Source organism: Diospyros lotus, chromosome 10 (genome assembly GCF_014633365.1).
Source record: "Diospyros lotus cultivar Yz01 chromosome 10, ASM1463336v1, whole genome shotgun sequence".
Classification (NCBI taxonomy): Eukaryota; Viridiplantae; Streptophyta; class Magnoliopsida; order Ericales; family Ebenaceae; genus Diospyros; species Diospyros lotus.
In genome coordinates, this window is record NC_068347.1 from 835,553 (window position 1) to 856,368 (window position 20,816).

Genomic DNA, 20,816 nt, shown 5'->3' on the forward strand with positions numbered 1-20,816 from the left:
AAATTAGGTTTTACTCGATTTTGTCAAAACTTTGTTAATCCTAGTTTTAAATCAATTCCTAGAAATACTTTGAAAAGGAATTTGTTAAAATTGTTTAAAAACTCAAAAATTGAATTGATAACATATTTTCAAAACAATAATATTAATGTTTCTATTTGTAGTGATATTTGGAGTGATCATTGGCAAACTCATTCATATATGGGTATTACTTGTCATTGGGTTGATGAAAATTATGTTTTACAAAAAAGAATTCTTGCGTATCGATGTTTTGATGAAAGTCATAATGCTGAAAATATTTGTAGAATAATTCAACAAATTTTACAAGAATATAGATTAGTTAATAGAATTTTTTCAATTTCTTTTGATAATGCATCGGCTAATACTGCTTCTATTAATGAATTGAAAAGAATTTGCCAACCAAATTTTGGTGGAAGATTTTTTCATGTTAGATGTGCATGTCATGTTTTAAATTTATGTGTTCAAGATGGTATTAAGTCACTTAATTCTTATTTAGATCCAATTAGAAATGTTATTTCTTATATTTGGGTACACCCTCGAACTGCAAAAGCATGGGCACATTTTTGCACCTCCAATGGTCAAACCCCAAAACGTTTTTCAAAAGATGTCCCTACTCGTTGGAACTCAACTTTTAAATTACTTAATCAATCTTTTGAATATAAAGATTTATTGTGTTCTTTTGCAGCAAATTATATTCCACAATATCCTATTTTTCCAACTATGTGGAATGTTTGTAGTTCAATTTTGAATATTTTACGAATTTTTAATGATGCTACTCATACACTTAGTAGTGTTTATAAACCAACTTCACATCAATTTTTAATAGAAGCAATGAATGTGGCCGGTGTATTAATGGAAGGAATTAATGTTGAAGAAATTTGTCATGCTGTTTTAGAAATGAGAGAAAAATGGTTACGTTATTATCAATTTATTCCTGAAATTTTTCTTGTTACTATGGTATTTGATCCTAGGTGTAAATTTGATGGTTTAATTGAGTGTTTGTCTAACTATTATTCGTTGTTAGGATTAGAAAATAATGAAGAAATTGATGTGAATATTATAATTTCTAAGGTTAGAACTTTATGCAATCAATTATATGAAGCATATGTTATTGCTCCTAGTAGTGAAGAATCATTTCCATCCATGGCTCCGCATTCCTCTTCCTCCCAACCAATGAAATGGGGTCATAAATTTTTAGATCAAAGGAGGAAAAAACCTAGATCGAGCTCACATTCGGAGCTCGAAACTTATCTAACCACAGTTTTTGAGTTTGGTGATGATACAGGTTTAAATTTTGAAATTTTGGAGTGGTGGAAAAGGCACAAGGAGACATTTCCAACTCTTGCAATTATTGCAAGTCAACTTCTTGCAGTTCCAGCTTCAACTGTAGCCGTTGAACAAACATTCAGTAGTGGAGGCAACATTTTGGACGAAAGAAGATCAAGATTGGCTCCAGAATCATTGGAAGCTCAAGTTTGCCTCGATGATTGGGAAAGAGCTAACATGCGACGTCAAGAAGAACTTATCCATTCATCATCATCTGACGAATGGGTTAATGATGGTTCAACAACGGCGACTTCCGACTCCAATGAAGATGCGTAGGATCCAAGTCCATATTTTATTTTTTTTCACATTTGTAAAAATTAATTACTTGTATTACATTTTTGTTGTAATTATTTTTTAATGAAATTAAGTCTAATTCTATTTTTTATTTTTTATTTTTCACATTTGTAAAAATTAATTACTTATATTACATACTTGTTTAGTTGTTTTAATTATTTTTAATGAAATTATTACTTATATTTCTTCAATTTTTAGTAGTGTTTTTTTATTAAAAATATGGTTGAGAATATTTATATTTACAATTACATTTAACAATTAAAAATCGAAACCAAACCGAACCGAACAACGGAACAAGGACCAAAATTGAATACAACAATATTTAAAAAAAAATTAAAAAAATTCGGTTTGAACCGGAACCGGAACCGTTGACCGAACCGGCTCAAACCGTTGACCGAACCGGTCCAAACCGTTGACCGAACCGGCACGAACCGGAACCGGAACCGAACCGTCCCAAACCGCCCTTGGGCGGTTCGGTTCAGGTTCAAAGATTTCTTGAACCGGAACCGGCGGTTCATGAACCGGAACCGGCGGTTCATGAACCGTGGCCATGTCTAGATCTAGCCGTCCAATCTTTATCATTTTTGGGTATGTTGCTCTCCTTAGTGTTGCGCACCTCGGGGTAGTTTCTGATCGTCGAAAAAATGGCCGGCAGCCGGCGAACGGCTACGGCCAGATTTGCCCCTATTTTCGGCTGAAAATTAATTTTCAGATCTATTAAGATCTGACCATCCGATGGGTTTCATTTTAATATATGTTGTTATTCGTGGCGAGGGTTTCGAATCGGTATATTGATCGGTCGTTTTTGGCCGGCCGGCGGCGGCAATTTGATGGGAAGGAAAAAAGAAAAAGAAAGAAAAGAAAAGAAAAGGAAAGAAAAGAAAAATAAATAAAATATAAGGAAAAAGGAAATGAGGGTTTTTGGGGTTGGGCATGTCGGGTTAGGTTTTGGCCTAGGATGGCGGGGCCCGATTGGGTTTTAGGATGGCCCAATGTGTTGGGCATGACTGACCCAGTTGTGGCAGCCCTTGGGCTAGCCCACTCGGCTTGTTCTCCCTTGTCGCTTGTCCGTGGACCTAGGATTATTTGGTTAGGTTGGTCTTACTCAGGATATCGAAGTTGGTCTAATTTGGATTCTCTTCAGGTCTCTTAGAATTGGCGATATGATTGGCGAGTCATTTTGTTGATCGGAGTCTTAAGGACGAAGCCCTATTAGATGACTCGAGACCGAGTAAGACTGACCCCGAGTGCGTTCTAGGCTAGCCTATGATAATGACGTAGGTTTATTTCGAATCCTGATTTTTGATGGATTCATTTTATTCTGAGGCTAGAATATTGCAATTTATTCCTTTTAAACCATTTATTAAATTATTAATTAATTATTAAGTTTTTAAGAAAATTTATCAATTTAGTTATAAATATATATATGTATGTATTTTTGATAAAAGAGGAATTTAGATAAAAAAAATATATTATCTATATTAAAAGAAAACTAGTTTATGAGTAAATATATATATATATTATGTTATTGCAGCCTATAAATGGGTGTGTAGTTCCCACTATACACTTACGCGTAGCATGCAAGGCGAGGCATGATGACGTAGTCGATGGCTTAGCTCGACGAATTCCATGACGCCAGATTTGAATATTGCGCGGGACAAGGTATTAAATAATCAATTTAGGGTGTTAGGTAATGGTTAGGGTTTTTGGTAATTCCATTTCATCGTTACTCTTGTTACCTAAATGTGACCACCCCATTCTATTTATTGTAGGCTCAGATTCTCATGATTTTGTTCGATCTTCTCCCCAGACTCGGACTTGAGTTATCGTTTTCCAGGCGAGTAGACATGATATGTTATGTTTACCATATTTTTATGCACGTATATAAATTGTTCTATGCATAACTTGTGAATGATTTCTATATGCGAATCATAGAAAATATTCTCTTTTAAATGTTCCTAAATTACATGAAATATTTTCATCCTACTAGGAGAGACATAAACAGAAAGATACCCTAACTGATTTCTTGTTTTGAAAATGTGAAATGTTGAATGATATGGTGTATTTTAGGCACCACATGAAATGATAAATGATTATGACTTGTGCATAAATTAGGGTATCATTTGCATTATTATTAGAGGACTATCTAGTAGATTCCCTGATGACTCACAACAGGAAAAGATCATGGTACTGTGAGGCTTGGCATGCCAAGGCTATGAGAGACACGGATAGTATGTTTCAGCACTGCTATCACGTGGGCCTTTATGATGATATTGTGTGATGATGATGTATGTGCCAATATATATACTTGTGTGCATGTGTATATAGGTGTTAGGACAGTTTCTACTAGTGTGTCCTTAGAAATCAGTGCATGCATCTCATACAAAAGTATAGGGGACTTAGGTGGTTAGGAAACAACTTATGGGGGTTGTCTTTAGGCACATATTTTTCCTACACTATGTTTTCCTTTGAAACCTCAAATTATTTAAACTTATGGTTCATATTTCCACTGTTTATACTGTTATTACTTTATTATACTCATGATGATCATCCTAGTATTTTATTGTATACTCTCCTAGTAGGCATGACATACCTTATACTCGCGAGTCCACAAGACTCACCTCGTTTTATTAAAAATATTTTAAGGGAATTCTCCTTTTGATTATTGGTCCAGCAGATCTTCTGGTATGATATCATACCCTCTTTTTGATTCCGGATGTATTATAGGATGCTCTGTGGAGACATACACGTGTTGTAGAGTCTGATGTTTTGTCTTTATTTTTGTTGGCACATAATTGTGCCAAGGGCCCGAGGTACGGGAGCAGACATGTATTTATAACAACAGTGTGATAGATATTTTGTACAGTTGTTGTATATGGAATATTGAGATATTATGTTAAAAGGTGAATTGGTATTCTATTCATGTTCTATATATTGTCAGTAGTATTGTCTTATTCAAATCAAGCTAGAGAAGAAGCTTACTAGTCCATTGTGGGGCCGCTGGGCCTAGGGATTAGTGCCGGTCATGACATCAGATTTTGGGTCGTGACAGTCGCGGTGGGGGCTGCAATCAATGGCAATGGTTGCAGTGGTTGTAGGGGGTGCGGTCGATAAAGATGGTCGTTGTGGCGGTGGGGGCGGGGTCAACGGCACTAGTCGCGATGGTGGTGGAGGGCTCGATTGATAGTGCTGGCAGTGACAGTAGCGGTGGAGGCACGATTGACAGCATTGGTAGTGGCGATGGTTGTTAATGGCCAAAAAAGGAGAACATAATGGAGAGAAAATATGAGAGAGATGTGGGTTTGTGAAGGTGTGGGGGGGGGGTTGCTGGTGTTTTCTTCGTTTTCAATATTTTGGGTGTTTTTAGTTAATTTTTACTAAAAACACTCAAAATAGCAAAATGTTATTTTGAGATTTCTTTACAAATTTTTCATTTGTTTTCGAAAATGCATTTTTGAAAACAGAAAAGAGAACGTGTTTTCAATGTTTTGAAAAACTGAAAACTCAAAATGGATTAAAAACAACAAAAAGAACAAGGCCGTAATTTCTCCACTTTCTCTACACAATCTCCATTTGTTTCTCAATATGCTTCGTATATATGTTTATATAAAACATGTTTTGTAAATATGTAACAATCTCACGAGACAAAAAAAAAATATGATTGTCAAGTAAATTTTTTTAATACATTCTAAGAAAAACTTTAAAATACCAAACATATCAATACTATTTTATCAAAACTTCAATCCATATTTACCATATATAACAAGGGGGTTGTTATATTGCCCGCGTCAGGCAACATTATGTTGTCCGATGTGGGCCTTGGAGGGTTACACGAGGTGGGGTGATGCTAGTAGTAAGGGGGTGGAATGTAGGAGTGTGGGACCCGTGTTGAGCAACATATATCAATTCCGTATATACCAAATACGTCAACGATAAATTTTCATGTGACTCTCATAAATGACATTTTTGAGAATCACATTTTGCAAATTTTAATAAGTGGAAAGACACCAAGCTCGGCCTACATATACTACCAGTGTCATATCATATCGACTCGAAAAAACCAAGGAAGTACGAGAGCGAGAAGAAAGCAAGCTAAGAGGAACTTGCAGCAATATTGAGTGCAATGACACGATGAAGAGTGTTGTCTGTTCTCGGAGTTTCTAGAAGCAGCCATCAACAGCCTCATCTCATGCCACTCCATTGCAAATATTCCCTTTTCTTGAGTCAAATCGGCTATGTTATTTGCTGTCTTTCCACAAATCTCGCATTCCCTGTATCAATAATGTCCAATATCAAACAAAATATCACTACGATAATATTACAACTATAATAATGATATAGTTGTAATAATTCCAAAGTGTTAGATATCTATTTATAAATCTACCACTCTTCTATAGATATATATAACAAAATAATATATACAAATCTATATTTTAATTCAAAAATGAATCACAAAGAAAATAAATTTTGATGAGTCACAAAAATAAATCTTCAATTATAGTTAAAGTCCCAATTATAGTCAAAATTAAAATTTCAATTATAGTCAAATTTGAATTTCAAATCACAATCTTCAATTATATATGTTTATCTCCCTCTCTTTCTTTATTTCTCTAGAAACTAAGGTTTTTAGAGACATGATAGTGACCACTCTCCACCGACCACTAATTACAAAAGGATGACGAATAATAGGAGTAAAGTAAGGTAATGACGGTTACTCTTTTATTGTTAAAAAAATATTAAGAAAAAAGATAAATAGTAATAACAAAAATATGTTACTTGTAATATTAAATTTTGCCAAAAATAGCAAGGCCAAAGACTTTTGGTTCTTGTTTCTTGGTGCAATTTTGCATAAGTGTTGTTAACACGAATTCTCAATAAAATGGGTTGTCAAGAATTAGAGATATTCAAATATTAGTCTGAATTGGTCGCTAAGCAATTCAATTCTTGGTTCGCCACAACAAAATAGGTCGTCGAGAATTAGAGACCTTCAAATTTCAATTTGAATAGGTCACTAAACGGTTCAGTCCTCGGTTCGTCCAAAAACACCAGCCTTAAGTTTTGGTTTGGATTGGTCCAAGACGAGTCCAAAGTAAAAACTAATTTGACTAATTACATGTCAATGTTATATTTTGAAAATATTTAAAAGTGTTCAATGTTTTATTAAACTATTATTTTGTTTTGGGAAGGTTGATATTAAATTAATTAATGTTGAATTTGATGATTGTTTAATTTGTTTTAGGGAGTTTAGCATCAATTAACTTAATTTAGAATGTTGCATTACATTGATCATTGAATGCTAATTCATATTTAGATTTTTTTAATAATTTTTTATTTAATTAATGGGTTAATTACACTAATAATAACTCAACTTTGCATTCTATTACGATTTGATCAATGAATTTTAAAGTGTTACCTGTTAGTCACTGATATTTCAAAATTGTTACTGTTTAGTCACTGAACTTTAAAATATTACCTATTAGTCACTAATATTTCAAAACTGTTACTGTTTAATCACTGAACTTTAAAATATTACTTTTTAAAATATTACTTGTTAGTCACTAATATTTTAAAACTATTTCTCATCCGTCACTCGTGAATTTAAAGTTCAGTGACTAACGAGTGACGGGTGAAAAATAATTTTGAAATATTAATCACTAACAAGTAATATTTTAAAATTCAGTGACTGAATAGTAACAATTTTGAAATATTAATGACTAATAGGTAATATTTTAAAATTCAGTGACTAGACTGTAACAGTTTTGAAATATCAGTGACTAACATATAATATTTCAAAGTTCAGTAACCAAACATTAATAGAATGTTAAATTGAGTTATTAGTGGAATTAAACTTTTAGATAATAGATATAAATAAATGTACATATACTAGACCAATAAGAATTGGGGGGGGGGGGGGGGGGGGGGGGGGGTCATGTTGGTCTCAGTCTAGTCCAATTTGGATCGAATAAACACCCTATCAAGAATACATTAAACCAGATCACTTACCATAGTAACTGAGTTAATTTCAGAACCAAATTAAAGAAGAGGCTCACCTGTTTCCTCTGTGCCTAAACCATTTCTCAGCACAGTGCCTGTGGCAGGTACCCAGTTCATCTTTGCAGCCGCAGCCAAGCTCCATGAGCTCCGACGACGACGACGATGATGGTGATGAAGATGAACCCTCCGGACCCATATGGCAGATCCTGCAAATCTTCTCTTCACTGGAGCTCTCGCCGCCGGGCCGCCGGGGTTTCACGTCGATGACATAGTCCTCCTCTTCCACTTCTCCTGAAGAATCTCGATCAGGCCCTGGATTAATGCCAGTTCTTGGGGTTATTGAGTCTCCATCTTGATCATCGGCACTGATCTCATGAATCTGCGGATCAGGGTTCTCTTCTTCTTTCTGGGTGGTTCCATGCTCCATGCTTGCCCAAGACCTTAAGATTCCTGTATTTCCGATCACTTCAATCAATCACCAACCTTCATTGATGAATGATTATTGGCTCTAGATCATAAAAAAAATGGAGGGAATTGAAGTAGTGTTTTTGAGTGGTTGATTGAATATATGGGTTGCTTCTGGGACAGGTGATCTTGAAGAATTCAGCTTTGGGTTGGGAACGGGATTAAAATAGCTTATGGTGGTAAGAACAAGGGATTGGCAAAGAATTTCAGAATGCTTTGGTTGAAAGCAAGGTGGGCATTGCACCGAATTGGAATTCCCCTGGCCGGTTTCTCTTAAGTTTTAGGGGGCGGGGAGGACCTGCCACGTGGACGCCACGTCAGCGGATGACGAGCCCAGTATTTTAAAAAAAGGATATATTTATAGTCTAGGACAGATGAGGATCGATCGTTCGGTTCATTCATCGGTACATGCACAGTCCATGAGAAGGGTGTTAAAGGCCAAATGTGATTGTTATTGAAGTTTTTTTTTAGTATTTTAATGGTCAATGTAAAGTGGTGAAACATAAGTTAAGTTGAACCATTGAAATTGTACAAATTTTAGAATTAATTTAAACTCCAAGTCTTATATTAGTTCAACCTTGCTAGGTAATTAGATAAGTTATATTCATTTGGCTCAAAATTTGTTAAAAGATTCAAACCAACTTGACCCATGAACACTTGGATCTTGATTTGGATTTGAGATAGCTGCCCGATACGGATACGTAAATGGAGCATACAAATACAAGTATCAGTTCTTTCACAAGACCAGACAAATTAACAGATAGACTTACAAAATAGAAATTAAAAGATTAAAATGTCCCCACCCACGTTACATTAGAAAAAATGTAATGTAATATGTACGAGGATATTTTAGCCTTTTTGCTTTTATTCTGTAAGTCTGTCTGTCAATCTGTCTAGCTCTCATAAATTTTCCATACAAGTATACGATGCCAACCGTGCTATTTATTATATATATATATGTGCAATAAATATGATTAAACATAAAATTAATAAATTCTCAAAGAACTCGTTATTAAAAATGGTTTTGACAAAGAGAATAATGAAGAGTTAAAGACTACCAAACTTAAAGAAGCTTTCTTAATGTCATATTTGAAACTAAGCAAAGTATAATAATTTTTTTTTTTTTTTTTAAGATAGTGAAACAAATCAATGACAAATCTGAAAATTCATCCAGAATTTTTTTTTTCTTTTTAGATGGTGGGGGCAATTGTCCCCACGGGCCCCACTTTGCATCTGTCCTTGCGGTTATGGATAGACAAGGAATATTTTGAAGTACCTTAAAAATTATACCTAGTATACTCGACCGATCCAGTCTAAGAGACGTGAGGAAGTTTGAACTTACAATCTCGTGATTATCATATGCTTTGCTTTGATACGCAGGCACACACTCGCAATGGTGCTATATCGATCCATGAGAAAACCTATAACAAGCAGAGTCTCCCATGGAATAATAAGCAACACCATTAGAACTAAGGGTAGTAAGTTACTCTTAAACTGGGTCCTAAGAAGCTTTGTGTAATGAGGACTGCCAAGTTAACCCAAAAGGAATAGAAAATAAAAAAGGGCACCAGTAACCTTGGAGAAAGATTTAAATTAGGAAACAAAACAAGCTAATATATGAAAACAAGGCAAATCCAAAGATTCTTTAGGACTGCATCTCCTGTTGTTCCTTGGGAGCAACTGCCTAGCTACCTAACACACAGCATTACCATTTTTGTACTCCCTACCTTTCCCAGAATCTTTACCACCAAAACAATGTACAAAGCGGGGGGGGGGGGGGGGGATAAGTTTGGTTTAGCTTAAGATGACATAGTAGAAGTAGATGGGGTCCGCCAAACTCCAGGTTAAGCTGAGCAGCCAGCCAGTATATGCATGCATGCGTGCAAGGATATGTCTGTCGATCATTAGACCAAGGTCCCCCCGAGGTGATAGAATCCATAGAAGCTCCTTTTGATTTAACATCCATTGACTAACAAAAAAGTTGTTCCCACCTTACGTGCCAGCTGGTTGCTGGAAGTTGAGACTAAATTGCTGTCGAACATGCTCGGGTATCAGCCTGCTGATCAACTCGGGTGAAGCTCCAACCAACTGCAAAAGAAAATTGATGGTTTCATGGCAGATAATTTTATTCTTAGATCCCATCCCATTAATTTAGGAATGACTAGAAGAGAACAACCTCCCATGGGAGAAGGTTAAACTATATAATGACTGCAGATGAGATCGGCGCAATTTTTTTGCATATGGAAGATTATTGGACTTTCAGTTCGTATAGAATGCACTACAAAGACAAAGCAACAATAAACTAATAATATTGCAAGCATCGGCCATTGTAGGATTCTCTCATATTGCCAGAGCCTCTTCAAGAAGTGGCTCAAACAACTACAGTTTGCACCACGAATGAGAGAACTTATCGTTTAACTTTATAATGAATTCTATCAACTAAGGAATTTGGAAACATTTTGCAGTATTCTAATGAAATTTATACATATAGATTTTTAAACGTTAACTTAGTGCATATGCCAGCAAAATGAATCATGCTCAAAATGATGGCAAATAACGGAAATTTTTGTTCGCAGGAAAGTATTATTCCATTTATTCTCAGTTTCATCAGGATTAGTGCATCAATTAAGTGACACCCAAGTTCAATCAATCTAACAAGAGAGACATAACATTTCTGGCTCCACTAAAAACCAACAAGTGAAAACTCAAAAACAAATTACAGGGTTCTTTTTTCCTTTTTCCCTCTTCCTCTTCTTTATACTCTGTAGATAACATATATCTGCTCTGAATGAACCTGTTTGCTTTACTGATTGCATCTACATAGGCGTTTAGTTTGTTTCTCAATGTTTGTGCCAAACATCACTAGATGCATTGAGGCCTATCCAAGTCACACCATCATTGAAGAAGATAATCAATGAGAATCTCTTAGAATCAATGACATTGATCATACCAAGCCTGTATTTCAAGTTGGAACCAATCACGAGAGGTTTTAATTGTGTAAGCAAACCGTTCCCTCAAGAATTTGAAATGCAAACTTACTAAGAAACAGTTTCAAACAGGTGAAAATATTGCAAGGAAAAGAAAAAACCAAAAAGCAATGCTTTCCTGAAAGCACAACATGCAAAAAGAAAAAAAAGTAAGGATGCTTACTTCTTGTTTAAAGTTGAAAAGAGGGGGCAAAGGGCGACCATTTGGAAGACGAATATTAGGCTCCCGAAGCTCATCGAAGAAAGGATGAGCGCATGCTTCCAACTGCAGCAATAGTTGGTCAAAAAACATTATGCAGTCAGCTAAGGATTTTGGAGCTAGGTCAGTCTGCTCATGATATTGGTAATGGAATTATAGCTTGCAAGAGCAAAGAGCTAAAACCTTAGTAAAAGAATTATAATTCGATGCAGCCAATAGTCAAAATTACAGACAACACTTCAAGAAGAAACTTTTTGAGACATCCTTATTGGTTTTGTGGCAAAATGAATTTATTTGGAGATAGAAACTGATAAAACTCCACAAAGATAAGGGAGAGATAAAACTTACTGCAGTGCAACGGAGACTTGGGGAGTATTGAAGCAGCCTTGACGCAAGATCAATCGCCTCAGGAGGCATACGCTTGTGAAATACCTGAAGCAAATTACTTCATGATCAATTTTCAAACTTACGCAGCTTCAAAAACCAGTAAGAAACCAAAATTTCAGGGAAAAAAATCAAAATTACTTACCTTGTGCCACGGGTGAGCTTTAACCTGAGGAAACCTAAAATCTGTATAATTAGGATTCATGCATCTAACTTCTTCCCTAGTGGGAGTACCAAGAACCTGTAAGAGGGTCCCAGAATTAGTAAACTGTCCACATTATTGTATAAATGTGAGCCATAGAAATATCAAAAACAATGACATCCACCTTGATAATCTCTACAAGCTGGTCCACTGCATTCTCTCCAGGAAACAAGGGCTGATAAAATAATTTGCAAGAACATGAAGTAAGCAAAATGTATTGACAAAGAATTTAGAGATGTGCAATCCAGAAGCTCAGTCAGTCACAGACCTGTCCCAGAAGCAGCTCAGCAAGTACACAACCAGCTGACCAAATGTCAATGGATGTCGTATATTCTGTTGCACCAAATATGAGTTCTGGTGCTCGGTAGTAACGAGAGCAAATGTAAGATATATTTGCCTCACCCTTTACCTGATTGGAAGAAAAGCTTGGTCAAATAAGGGACAAACTGCATAAAATAAATTAGGTAGAGACAAAGTATTTCCATCAAAATGCACAACTACTACACAGGAAATAATAAAGAAACAAAAGTGCAGTAAACACTGAGAACAAAAACAGGGAATTAAAATGTTAAAAACAGTATCATACACCAATAGCTTCCAGGAAATAGGTGGGAGGAAGAAACAAAAAAAAATAGTTATGTAAGAAGATTTTCCAAGTTCAAAAAAGTTCACAGTTGTTATTTACAAAAAAGAAAAAGAAAAAAAAAAAGCAAGTTCACCTATTCTTTTTTTTTTTTGGCATTAAAAGAAAAGTATAAGCAAACAGAAACTTTTTAGAAACAAAAAAGAACAATCAACAATTGCAAGAAAAGGTAGCTTGGCCTAATGAGAACCCAAGATCTGAACAGAGTCCATACAAAGAAGATTCAAATGGGGGAGATTGTCAAATCAATTAATTTTCTTCTTGAAAAAAAAATGGACTCAAAACTTGAACAAGTACTGCACTCATTAAGTAGTATCATACACCCGCTTAACTTAGTATCATGCCTCAAATTGTTTGTTATAACAGGATGACAACTACAATACAAAGTGTAATATGTAAAATTATTTGCAGGTTCCAGTTGCACAGTGCATAGAACCACATAGTGAGACTAGGATAGAGGGACTTTACAATACAATTAAGCAAGAGCTAGTCAGTTGAATCAACAGAAACATATACGAGGCAATACAGATGTAGAACATAATAGACTAGGCAACAAACAATACCAGAACTTTTGCGCTTCCAAAGTCACAAAGCTTAACCTGGTGGCTGAGGGGATCAACCTAAAGATCAACAAACCGCAGGTTCAGATAAATAATCAAATGCAACTAAGAAAAGGAGTATAGAAAAACATACCAGGAGATTTTGAGGCTTGATATCCCTATGACAAACTCCAGGAACTGTATGAATATAAGCTAGCCCCCTAAATATCTGAATAACATTTTTACTTGTATCAGGTTCAGAAAGAATAATAAGAGGGAAAACAATAAAATAATAAGAAGAATCTTAAACCTGATATGTATAAAGTTTGACATAGATGAGTGGCATCCTCTGATTTGCATTGCTGTAATGCTTAAGAACACGGTACAAACTCTCAGGCACATATTCCATGACCAGATTCAAGAAAAGCTCATCTTTACTTGTTGTAGAAAAGAAACAGTGCTTCAGAGAGACCACATTTGGGTGATCCATCAGGCGCATTAATTGAAGTTCACGATTTTTATACCGCCTATCCTGTAGGACCTTCTTTATGGCCACAGGCTCTCCGGTTTCCAAGCATTTTGCCTGTATGATTCACATTAAATCATCACCTGATAAGAAATTCATGGTGAATAGGAGAAGTTATTAAAATATTTACACCATGGTACCTGGAAAACAATTCCAAATGATCCAGTACCCACTATCCGCTCAGCCATGTAACTAATAGTCTGCAAAATGCATTATAATGAACAAGTTAGCTTTCAGAAAAAAAAAGAGGGGGGGGGGGGGGGTTGGGGATCAATTATTAATGTATCTTCAAATCAATTTTTCTTTCTTTCTTTCTACGCAAATGTGACAATGCTTAGGACAAAAGAGAGCATGTATCTCAACAAAACAACAAATTTCCTCAGGAAGTAGGTGAAATCATAGTACATTTCAACCTCTAAACAGGATAGCAGATGGATAGTTGATATTTATTTATCAAATGGCTTTGATATTTATGATATTTATAAATCTAGAACTTAATTATTTCCCTAGACAGATCTATTTAAAAGGGTCAAATACTCGATACTCAGTTGTTTTAAGCCTGATATAGATATGTATAAGCATCATATTAATTAGTCAACAGCAATGGCCAGTAGAATTGGAACATTAAAGTTACGCAGACATCACCTGTTTAGGTTCACCATTTTTGCCCCCAATTGTCGTTGAAATGATGTGACCATTGACTTGGTCATTTCCCTCAACAACAGCAGGTGTCATTTCCTACAAAGCATACCAAATTCGTGGATTGGCAAAAACAAACCTTTAACAACTGGATCATAAAAATGACCATCTCATATACAGAGTTGCCCAACAACAAGGACAACAACAGAAACAATAAATACTAATTAGATTAGCATTAACACATAAAAATAATTACATAATTCAACAAATAATGCAAGGGTTCAGATTTCTTTCTCCATGATATTTAAAAAAAACAAGTGACTAAAGATCCAAAAGGACATGGTTAGAAAAAGCATTCTGATGTAAGCATTACCCTGAACAAAGTTTCACATGGCCAGAAGCTTGCAATTGAAACAATAGAAGATTCAGATATAGGAGAGAATCAAATCCAACCAACAGCATCAAGCAAACTATAACATATTTAAGCGCAAAAGAGGCACAAAGTTACCGTAACCACCAGGGTTTGAGAAAAGAATCATCCTCTAGGTACAAAATCCAAAAGGCCGAGAAGTGTAGGCAACAAATATTCATCACATATATTCTTCTTTTTTACTTATCAAGAAAAAGGTTAGATCAAATGACAACAAGGGCAACAGAAAACAGTATTGGAAGTTCAAAACAGCATTAAAACCACAGTATACTGGCAAAAGCATATGTGTTAAATTTAAAGGAAATCAGCAGCAAAAACTAAAACAGAAAGTATCGAGCTCAGAAGCATTAAACAAACATCGACGAAAAGCAATTCAAATTGTTCAATGCACAACAAGAATAAAGCAAAAGGTAGGCAACACATTTCCTCGATAACTCTCTCGAATTTCCTCCATCTGCCTAATCCATGTCCAGACACACTTCACAAATCAAATTAACAGCTAACAAACTCCAAAATCCTTCCGATCTCCGGAAAATTCTTCCGTTTTTACTTCCGGCGAGCCTGCTCCGATCTCTGCTCAGAGAACAAAAACAACGAGATCGGGCGAAAATTGAAGCTCTGGAGCTAGATCGACCAAGAACTAGAGCAGAACCGGCTCACAAACCTTCCAGAAACACCAAACGGTGAGCCCTAGGCCGAGACCGAGACGAAGCTAGCCGGATAAAAGGAGAGGGACTACGCGCCGGAATTACCTTGTCTGAATCGGTCCCCGCCGGGAGTCGGGGGGGAGGAGGCGCGACGCCGAGCTTCGAATGGTCATGGTGGTGGTGATGAGGTCCCAGCGGCAGCGAAGCCATGTGCTACAGCAGCTCTCCCCTTCTCTCTCTCTCTCTCTCTCTCTCCCCCCCTCCCCCCTTCTCTCTCTATTATATATTTTTTCTCTCTCCTCCAGATTACTCTCTCTCTAATCTCCATGGCCATATATATACACTATACATACATACATATATTTCTCTCTCTAAAAATCACTTCTCTCTCTAAAAAACATATACCTTAACGAATAAATAATTAAAATTTTTAATTTCTTAAATAAATTTATTAATTACAAAAATAGGATATCCTATAGTTTCTTTGACTAATTTTCATGTACTCATCTAAATTGTCACTCTCCCATAAGTGAAATAAAACTCTCTCATGCAACGGACAAAACCCGATAACAATCATCAGGGACACGTAATGCCTATAAGAAAAAATTTTAAGTGTCGACTTATAGACGGGCTTACAGAATGAGAAAAAAATACTAAAATGCTCTCGTTCACATTGTATTGCACTTTTTTCTAATGCAATGTGGGCGAGAGCATTTTAATATTTTCGTTTTCATTCTCTAAGCCTGTCTGTCAACCTATCTAATCTTATAGAAGAACTTATGCCTACAAAAACTCTATCACATGATGTAATAATGAACCGAGCACACTATCTTTTATAAGTAGTAAATGAAATACTATAATCTATATTGAATAATTGTAAGATCGCAACAAGAAATACCTTGAATAATTCGAGAAACTTAAGATGACCTAACATATAATCTTTAATTTTTCGTTCTCTCAGGTTTAATTTTTGTTAAATATAGACTTGAAATTTTATAATTATAATAATTACATAACACTCATTAAATTAAATTAACCAAGCAATTTTTTATCCAAAAATTAAATTTTTTATTTTGACAAAAATTTAGTAAAAAATAGGAAACGTGAAAATTAAAAACACTGTAAAAATTGCACCCAGATGTCTTTATTATTAACCCGTCACTTAAACCCTAATTAAGTTAAATTAAATTAATTAAGTGAAATTGAAAATAAATTTAACCAAACAAAAAAAAATTAAAGTCAATCTTCGACTTTCTAAAAAAAAATCATATAAGCCAATGTTAATTTTTCATTATTTTATTTTTCAAAAATTCATTAGTAATTTATAACCCCAGACATTATTATAGTGAGAAAAAACATAATTGAAAATTTAAAAAAACTGTAATATTTGTTTAAAAACATAATTAAAACAAAAAAAACAAGAGATACCAATACTAATAAGTAAGGTAAACAAATTCATATATTTAACCAACTTTTATCTAAAATAAATAGTTGTGTTTAAATTTTGGTTCAGATTAAAAAATCAAACCGAATCAAATTGAAGAATCCAATCCGATTCGATTCGATCTAAGGCTGAATAAGTTTGATTTAGTTTTCGATTCGGTCCGAACTGATCCCAATATATGTTTTTGATGAATTCTAAGGTACTTAAGAGGTATCAATACCTCCATGACTTCTTCAACTGTATTTCTTATTTTTGCACTATTTTTTATTTTTTTTTTGTACTGTACTTTTTAAATACGAATACTAAGAAATATGGTAAAAAATAAGAAAAATTCTTGAGAGTCAGACAGAATGATAAACAATCTTACAGAATGGGGATTAAAAGACTAAAATGTCATCACTTACATTGTATTGTACTTTTTTCAATACAATGTGAATAAGTGCATTTTAATCTTTTAACCCTCATTATGTAAGGCTATCTGTCAACATGTTTAGCCCTATAGAAGAACTCAAAAAATATGTATATTTAGCCAATTTTTATCTATAATGGATAGCGGTATTTAAATTTTGGTTCAAATCGAAAAATTGAAACCGATCGAACCGTAAAATTCGATCCGATCCAAAACTGAATAAATTCGGTTTAGTCTTTGGTTTCATTCAGACCGTTACATATTGTACATATATATATATATATACAGATTTAATAACACTCATAGAAATGAATGCTATTTTAATTTTATTATTATTATATATATTTAATAACTGAAAAAGTATGTTACAGTGAATGCATGGGAGCCTTTTGGCATTGAATAATGAATGCTTGCCCTTTTTGAATGCAGCCGTTGGGTTGGGTCTGACCGAAAAGCTGTCCCATCGCACAAGACCCGGACTCAGCCAAACGCATCCTTAGGCAATAGTCAAATTTACACAATTTAATATGTGAATATTTTATTTACATATTTAATTATAATATTTTTAGTAACATGTGCTAAATTGCAGGAAAAAAAATTAAAAAATGAATAAAATACGAAATGAAAATTAAAAAAATAATATTTTTCAAAAACATAAGAAATAAAAAGGTAAAAAAATGCATGAATAAAAAAATATAGAGATATTTTTGTAAATATAGTTTTTAATAAAAAATAATTATTCAATCAAATACAAATATAAATTTAGTTGTCTATTCAAACAAATATAAATACAAGTTGTTTTTGTCTTTAACATAGTTGTTGGGACAGTAGAGACGAAATTATTTATGTCTCTAACGTGATCGTAGAACAAAAAATATTTTTTTTATATTTTTTTAATATTATAAAATAGCTTCAAAACATTTTTAGAATTACGAAAATGATCTGAAAATATTTTTTTTATGTTTTAAAAAAAAACATTTCAAAAAGGCCAAAATGATACCCTTTTGTTATATCTGTACATCAATTGATATTCATTTAATAATGTATTAGTACTCAAAATTAGTCCAACAAGTGCCAAAACCTTATTGCATGGTCATCAAAACCCCCTCTAAATTGGGGTGGGGTGGCCTTGTGAGCCTATGCAAAGGATTTGTCTAAGATATGCTATATTTTACCAAGAAATGGAAATATGCTTGATAAATGACTGAATAATGAAAAATAAATTTCACGAGTCTCATTCTAAAAGTGCATGATAAATATCGTCAAATGATCAATACTATAGAGGAAATTAAGTGGAGTATTTCATATTCGAAGTACAAAAATGTGTCTATAACTTTCTTATCAAGACTTTCCTTGAGTAGTTAGCTAGAGAATTAAAATTAATCCTTCTTGATGATGCATAAACTTCCTTGGTACTAAAATGAATCACTTCTAATATGGTTATTGTTCCGACTTAGAATACTATTAATTCGACATGGACATGAGTTGGAGAAAAAAAGAATGACAAAATGCAGCGAAGAATGAACTTATGGCAATTCGGAAAAATGAAACATAGGAGATGGTGGATCTATTTGAATCTACTTGAAAGCAAGGATGCAATGAACCTTAAAGGGGTGTTCAAGACAAAGTATCATACAATGGAGGTATGCGAAAAACACAAAGCTTGATTGATCGAAAATGGTATTTGTAGCAATAAGGTATAGATTTTGAAGAAACTTATGGCATTTGTAGCAATAAGATATAGATTTTGAAGAAACTTATGGTATTTGTAGCAATAAGGTATAGATTTTGAAGAAACTTTTTCCCCAATTACTTGTTTTGAAACTATGAGAATTATGTTAGCCTTGGTTGCACAATTATATTGGCTTGTTTACTAATTTGATGTTAAATTTATCTTTTTAGATGGTGACTTGAAAGAAGAAGTTTATGTTGCTCAACTAGAAGGTTTCATGGGAAAAGATAAGAAATGAAGGTTTACAAGATAAGAAAGAAAAATATCTTTATGTGTTAAAGCTAGTTCACGGGTATATTATAGTAAAATGGATGGCTACTTTCAATAATATGGATTCATCGCCCTCTATTTAAAAAGATATGATAAAAATAATTTTATTTATTTATTTTTTATAACATGAAATATTTTGAATTCCCATAAACTCATGCAAATCACTTTGTCCGCATAAATTAAGCAAAACTCCACCACGTGACAGACAGAGCCCCGCAATAGTCACAAAGAGCATGTAGTGCCTACATAGAACTTACAACATAACGTGATGAGTAGAACATTGCATTAACCATACATCATAGTGGATGTATTCCCCTAAGAATCCAACTGAAAAATGCCCTCCAATAAGTGGTTAATGAGACTCAAATTTGCACCAAACAACCTTAAGATCACACAAGGGGCAAGTTGGACAACTGAGGAAAAGATGATCTTGTCATTGTTTACTTTTATGTTAATGATATAACATATATATATATATATATATCTGTATGGGTTCTTCTCACTCTCTTGTAGTTGAATTTATACCTCATATGATGGAGAGATTTGAAATGTCAGAGGTTTATTCCATAATTTCCTTGAATGAAATAAGGAGAAGATGGGTTTTTATTTCACAAAAGAAACATGCACAAGATCTTCTCAAAAGGCTAATATGCTCATATGTTAAAAGAGTAGCTGCACCCATGAATGTGAATGAAAAGTTGCACATTGAAGATGGTTGGAGGGTTAATTTATTTGACTCAATGCTCCACCAGATATTGCATTTTCCATTGGTGTGGCTTCCAAGTTTATGCAAAGTCCCACTAAGCATCATTTTGTAGCAAGAAGGGTCTTTGTGCTATATAGCTGGAACTATGGACTATGGGACCTGTTACTAGTAGGTTCTATTTTCAACTTATTTGGCTTCAATGACAGTGATTGGTACTGCTATATAGCTTTGAAGAATTGCAGCACAAATGAGCAAATGGCAGACATACTAACAGAGCCTTGATGGGAAAATAAAAAAAAACACTAAAGTCGCTTTCAAGTGCCGTTTGTCTCCTCCATATCACAGCCAATCTTGAATAAGGGGAGAGCCAAGTTTGACTGTCTTTTTAGGGTAATCATAATTATTCAAACAAACACATCTTATTTTCAATATTTAAATCATTATATTAATTGATTAGATATTTTAAAATACCATACATTTATTATCAATTAATAAAATTATGTAATTGTTAAAAATAAGATATAATAAATATATCTTATTTGAAAATAAGATAAAATTATTCATGCTTAGGGCAATGATTAGCATTACTCTTGTTTTTATTTAGCTGATATTTGTTCTTTAATTTTCTGGGTTCTGGATTAGTTATAGAAAAAATGAAATAGTGCCAACAAAATCTAGTGTTAGTTGAGAAATTTCAACATTTGAATTTGTTTTTAAGCCTATAAATAAATAGACACCATCAATTATGTGTTGGAAATGTGAAACCTAATTTGATTTAAAATACCTGCAACTTAAATTAGGAGTTCTATTTGCCTTAATTTTTGGGTGTACATAATTCATGTAATTGTAATCTTCTAAAAAATAGTACAAAAACCCTTAGTGCAGCCATAAACATAGACATTCTTTGTCAAATTAAGTAAATTTTGTCTTTAGTGTATATAGAATTTTGTTCTAATTTTTTT

At 34.0% G+C, this 20,816-nt stretch overlaps 2 protein-coding genes across 2 annotated transcripts; both read right to left on the minus strand.

Annotated features, from left to right (window-relative positions):
- Positions 1 to 5,388: 5,388 nt before the first annotated feature.
- LOC127811918 (uncharacterized) lies at positions 5,389 to 8,532 on the minus strand. The gene is made up of 2 exons (XM_052352119.1): positions 7,689 to 8,532; positions 5,389 to 5,909 (listed from the first exon to the last, which is right to left on the minus strand). Exons 1-2 carry the CDS (start codon positions 8,057 to 8,059, stop codon positions 5,675 to 5,677), a joined length of 606 nt encoding a protein of 201 aa, XP_052208079.1. The 5' UTR covers positions 8,060 to 8,532; the 3' UTR covers positions 5,389 to 5,674.
- Positions 8,533 to 9,673: 1,141 nt separating this feature from the next.
- LOC127811732 (shaggy-related protein kinase eta) lies at positions 9,674 to 15,606 on the minus strand. Its single transcript, XM_052351887.1, has 12 exons — positions 15,399 to 15,606; positions 14,223 to 14,315; positions 13,718 to 13,777; positions 13,362 to 13,634; positions 13,206 to 13,280; positions 13,076 to 13,132; positions 12,138 to 12,278; positions 11,994 to 12,044; positions 11,813 to 11,908; positions 11,632 to 11,715; positions 11,248 to 11,349; positions 9,674 to 10,185 (listed from the first exon to the last, which is right to left on the minus strand). The coding sequence occupies exons 1-12, from the start codon at positions 15,501 to 15,503 to the stop codon at positions 10,090 to 10,092; spliced, it is 1,233 nt and encodes a 410-aa protein (XP_052207847.1). The 5' UTR covers positions 15,504 to 15,606; the 3' UTR covers positions 9,674 to 10,089.
- Positions 15,607 to 20,816: the final 5,210 nt, after the last annotated feature.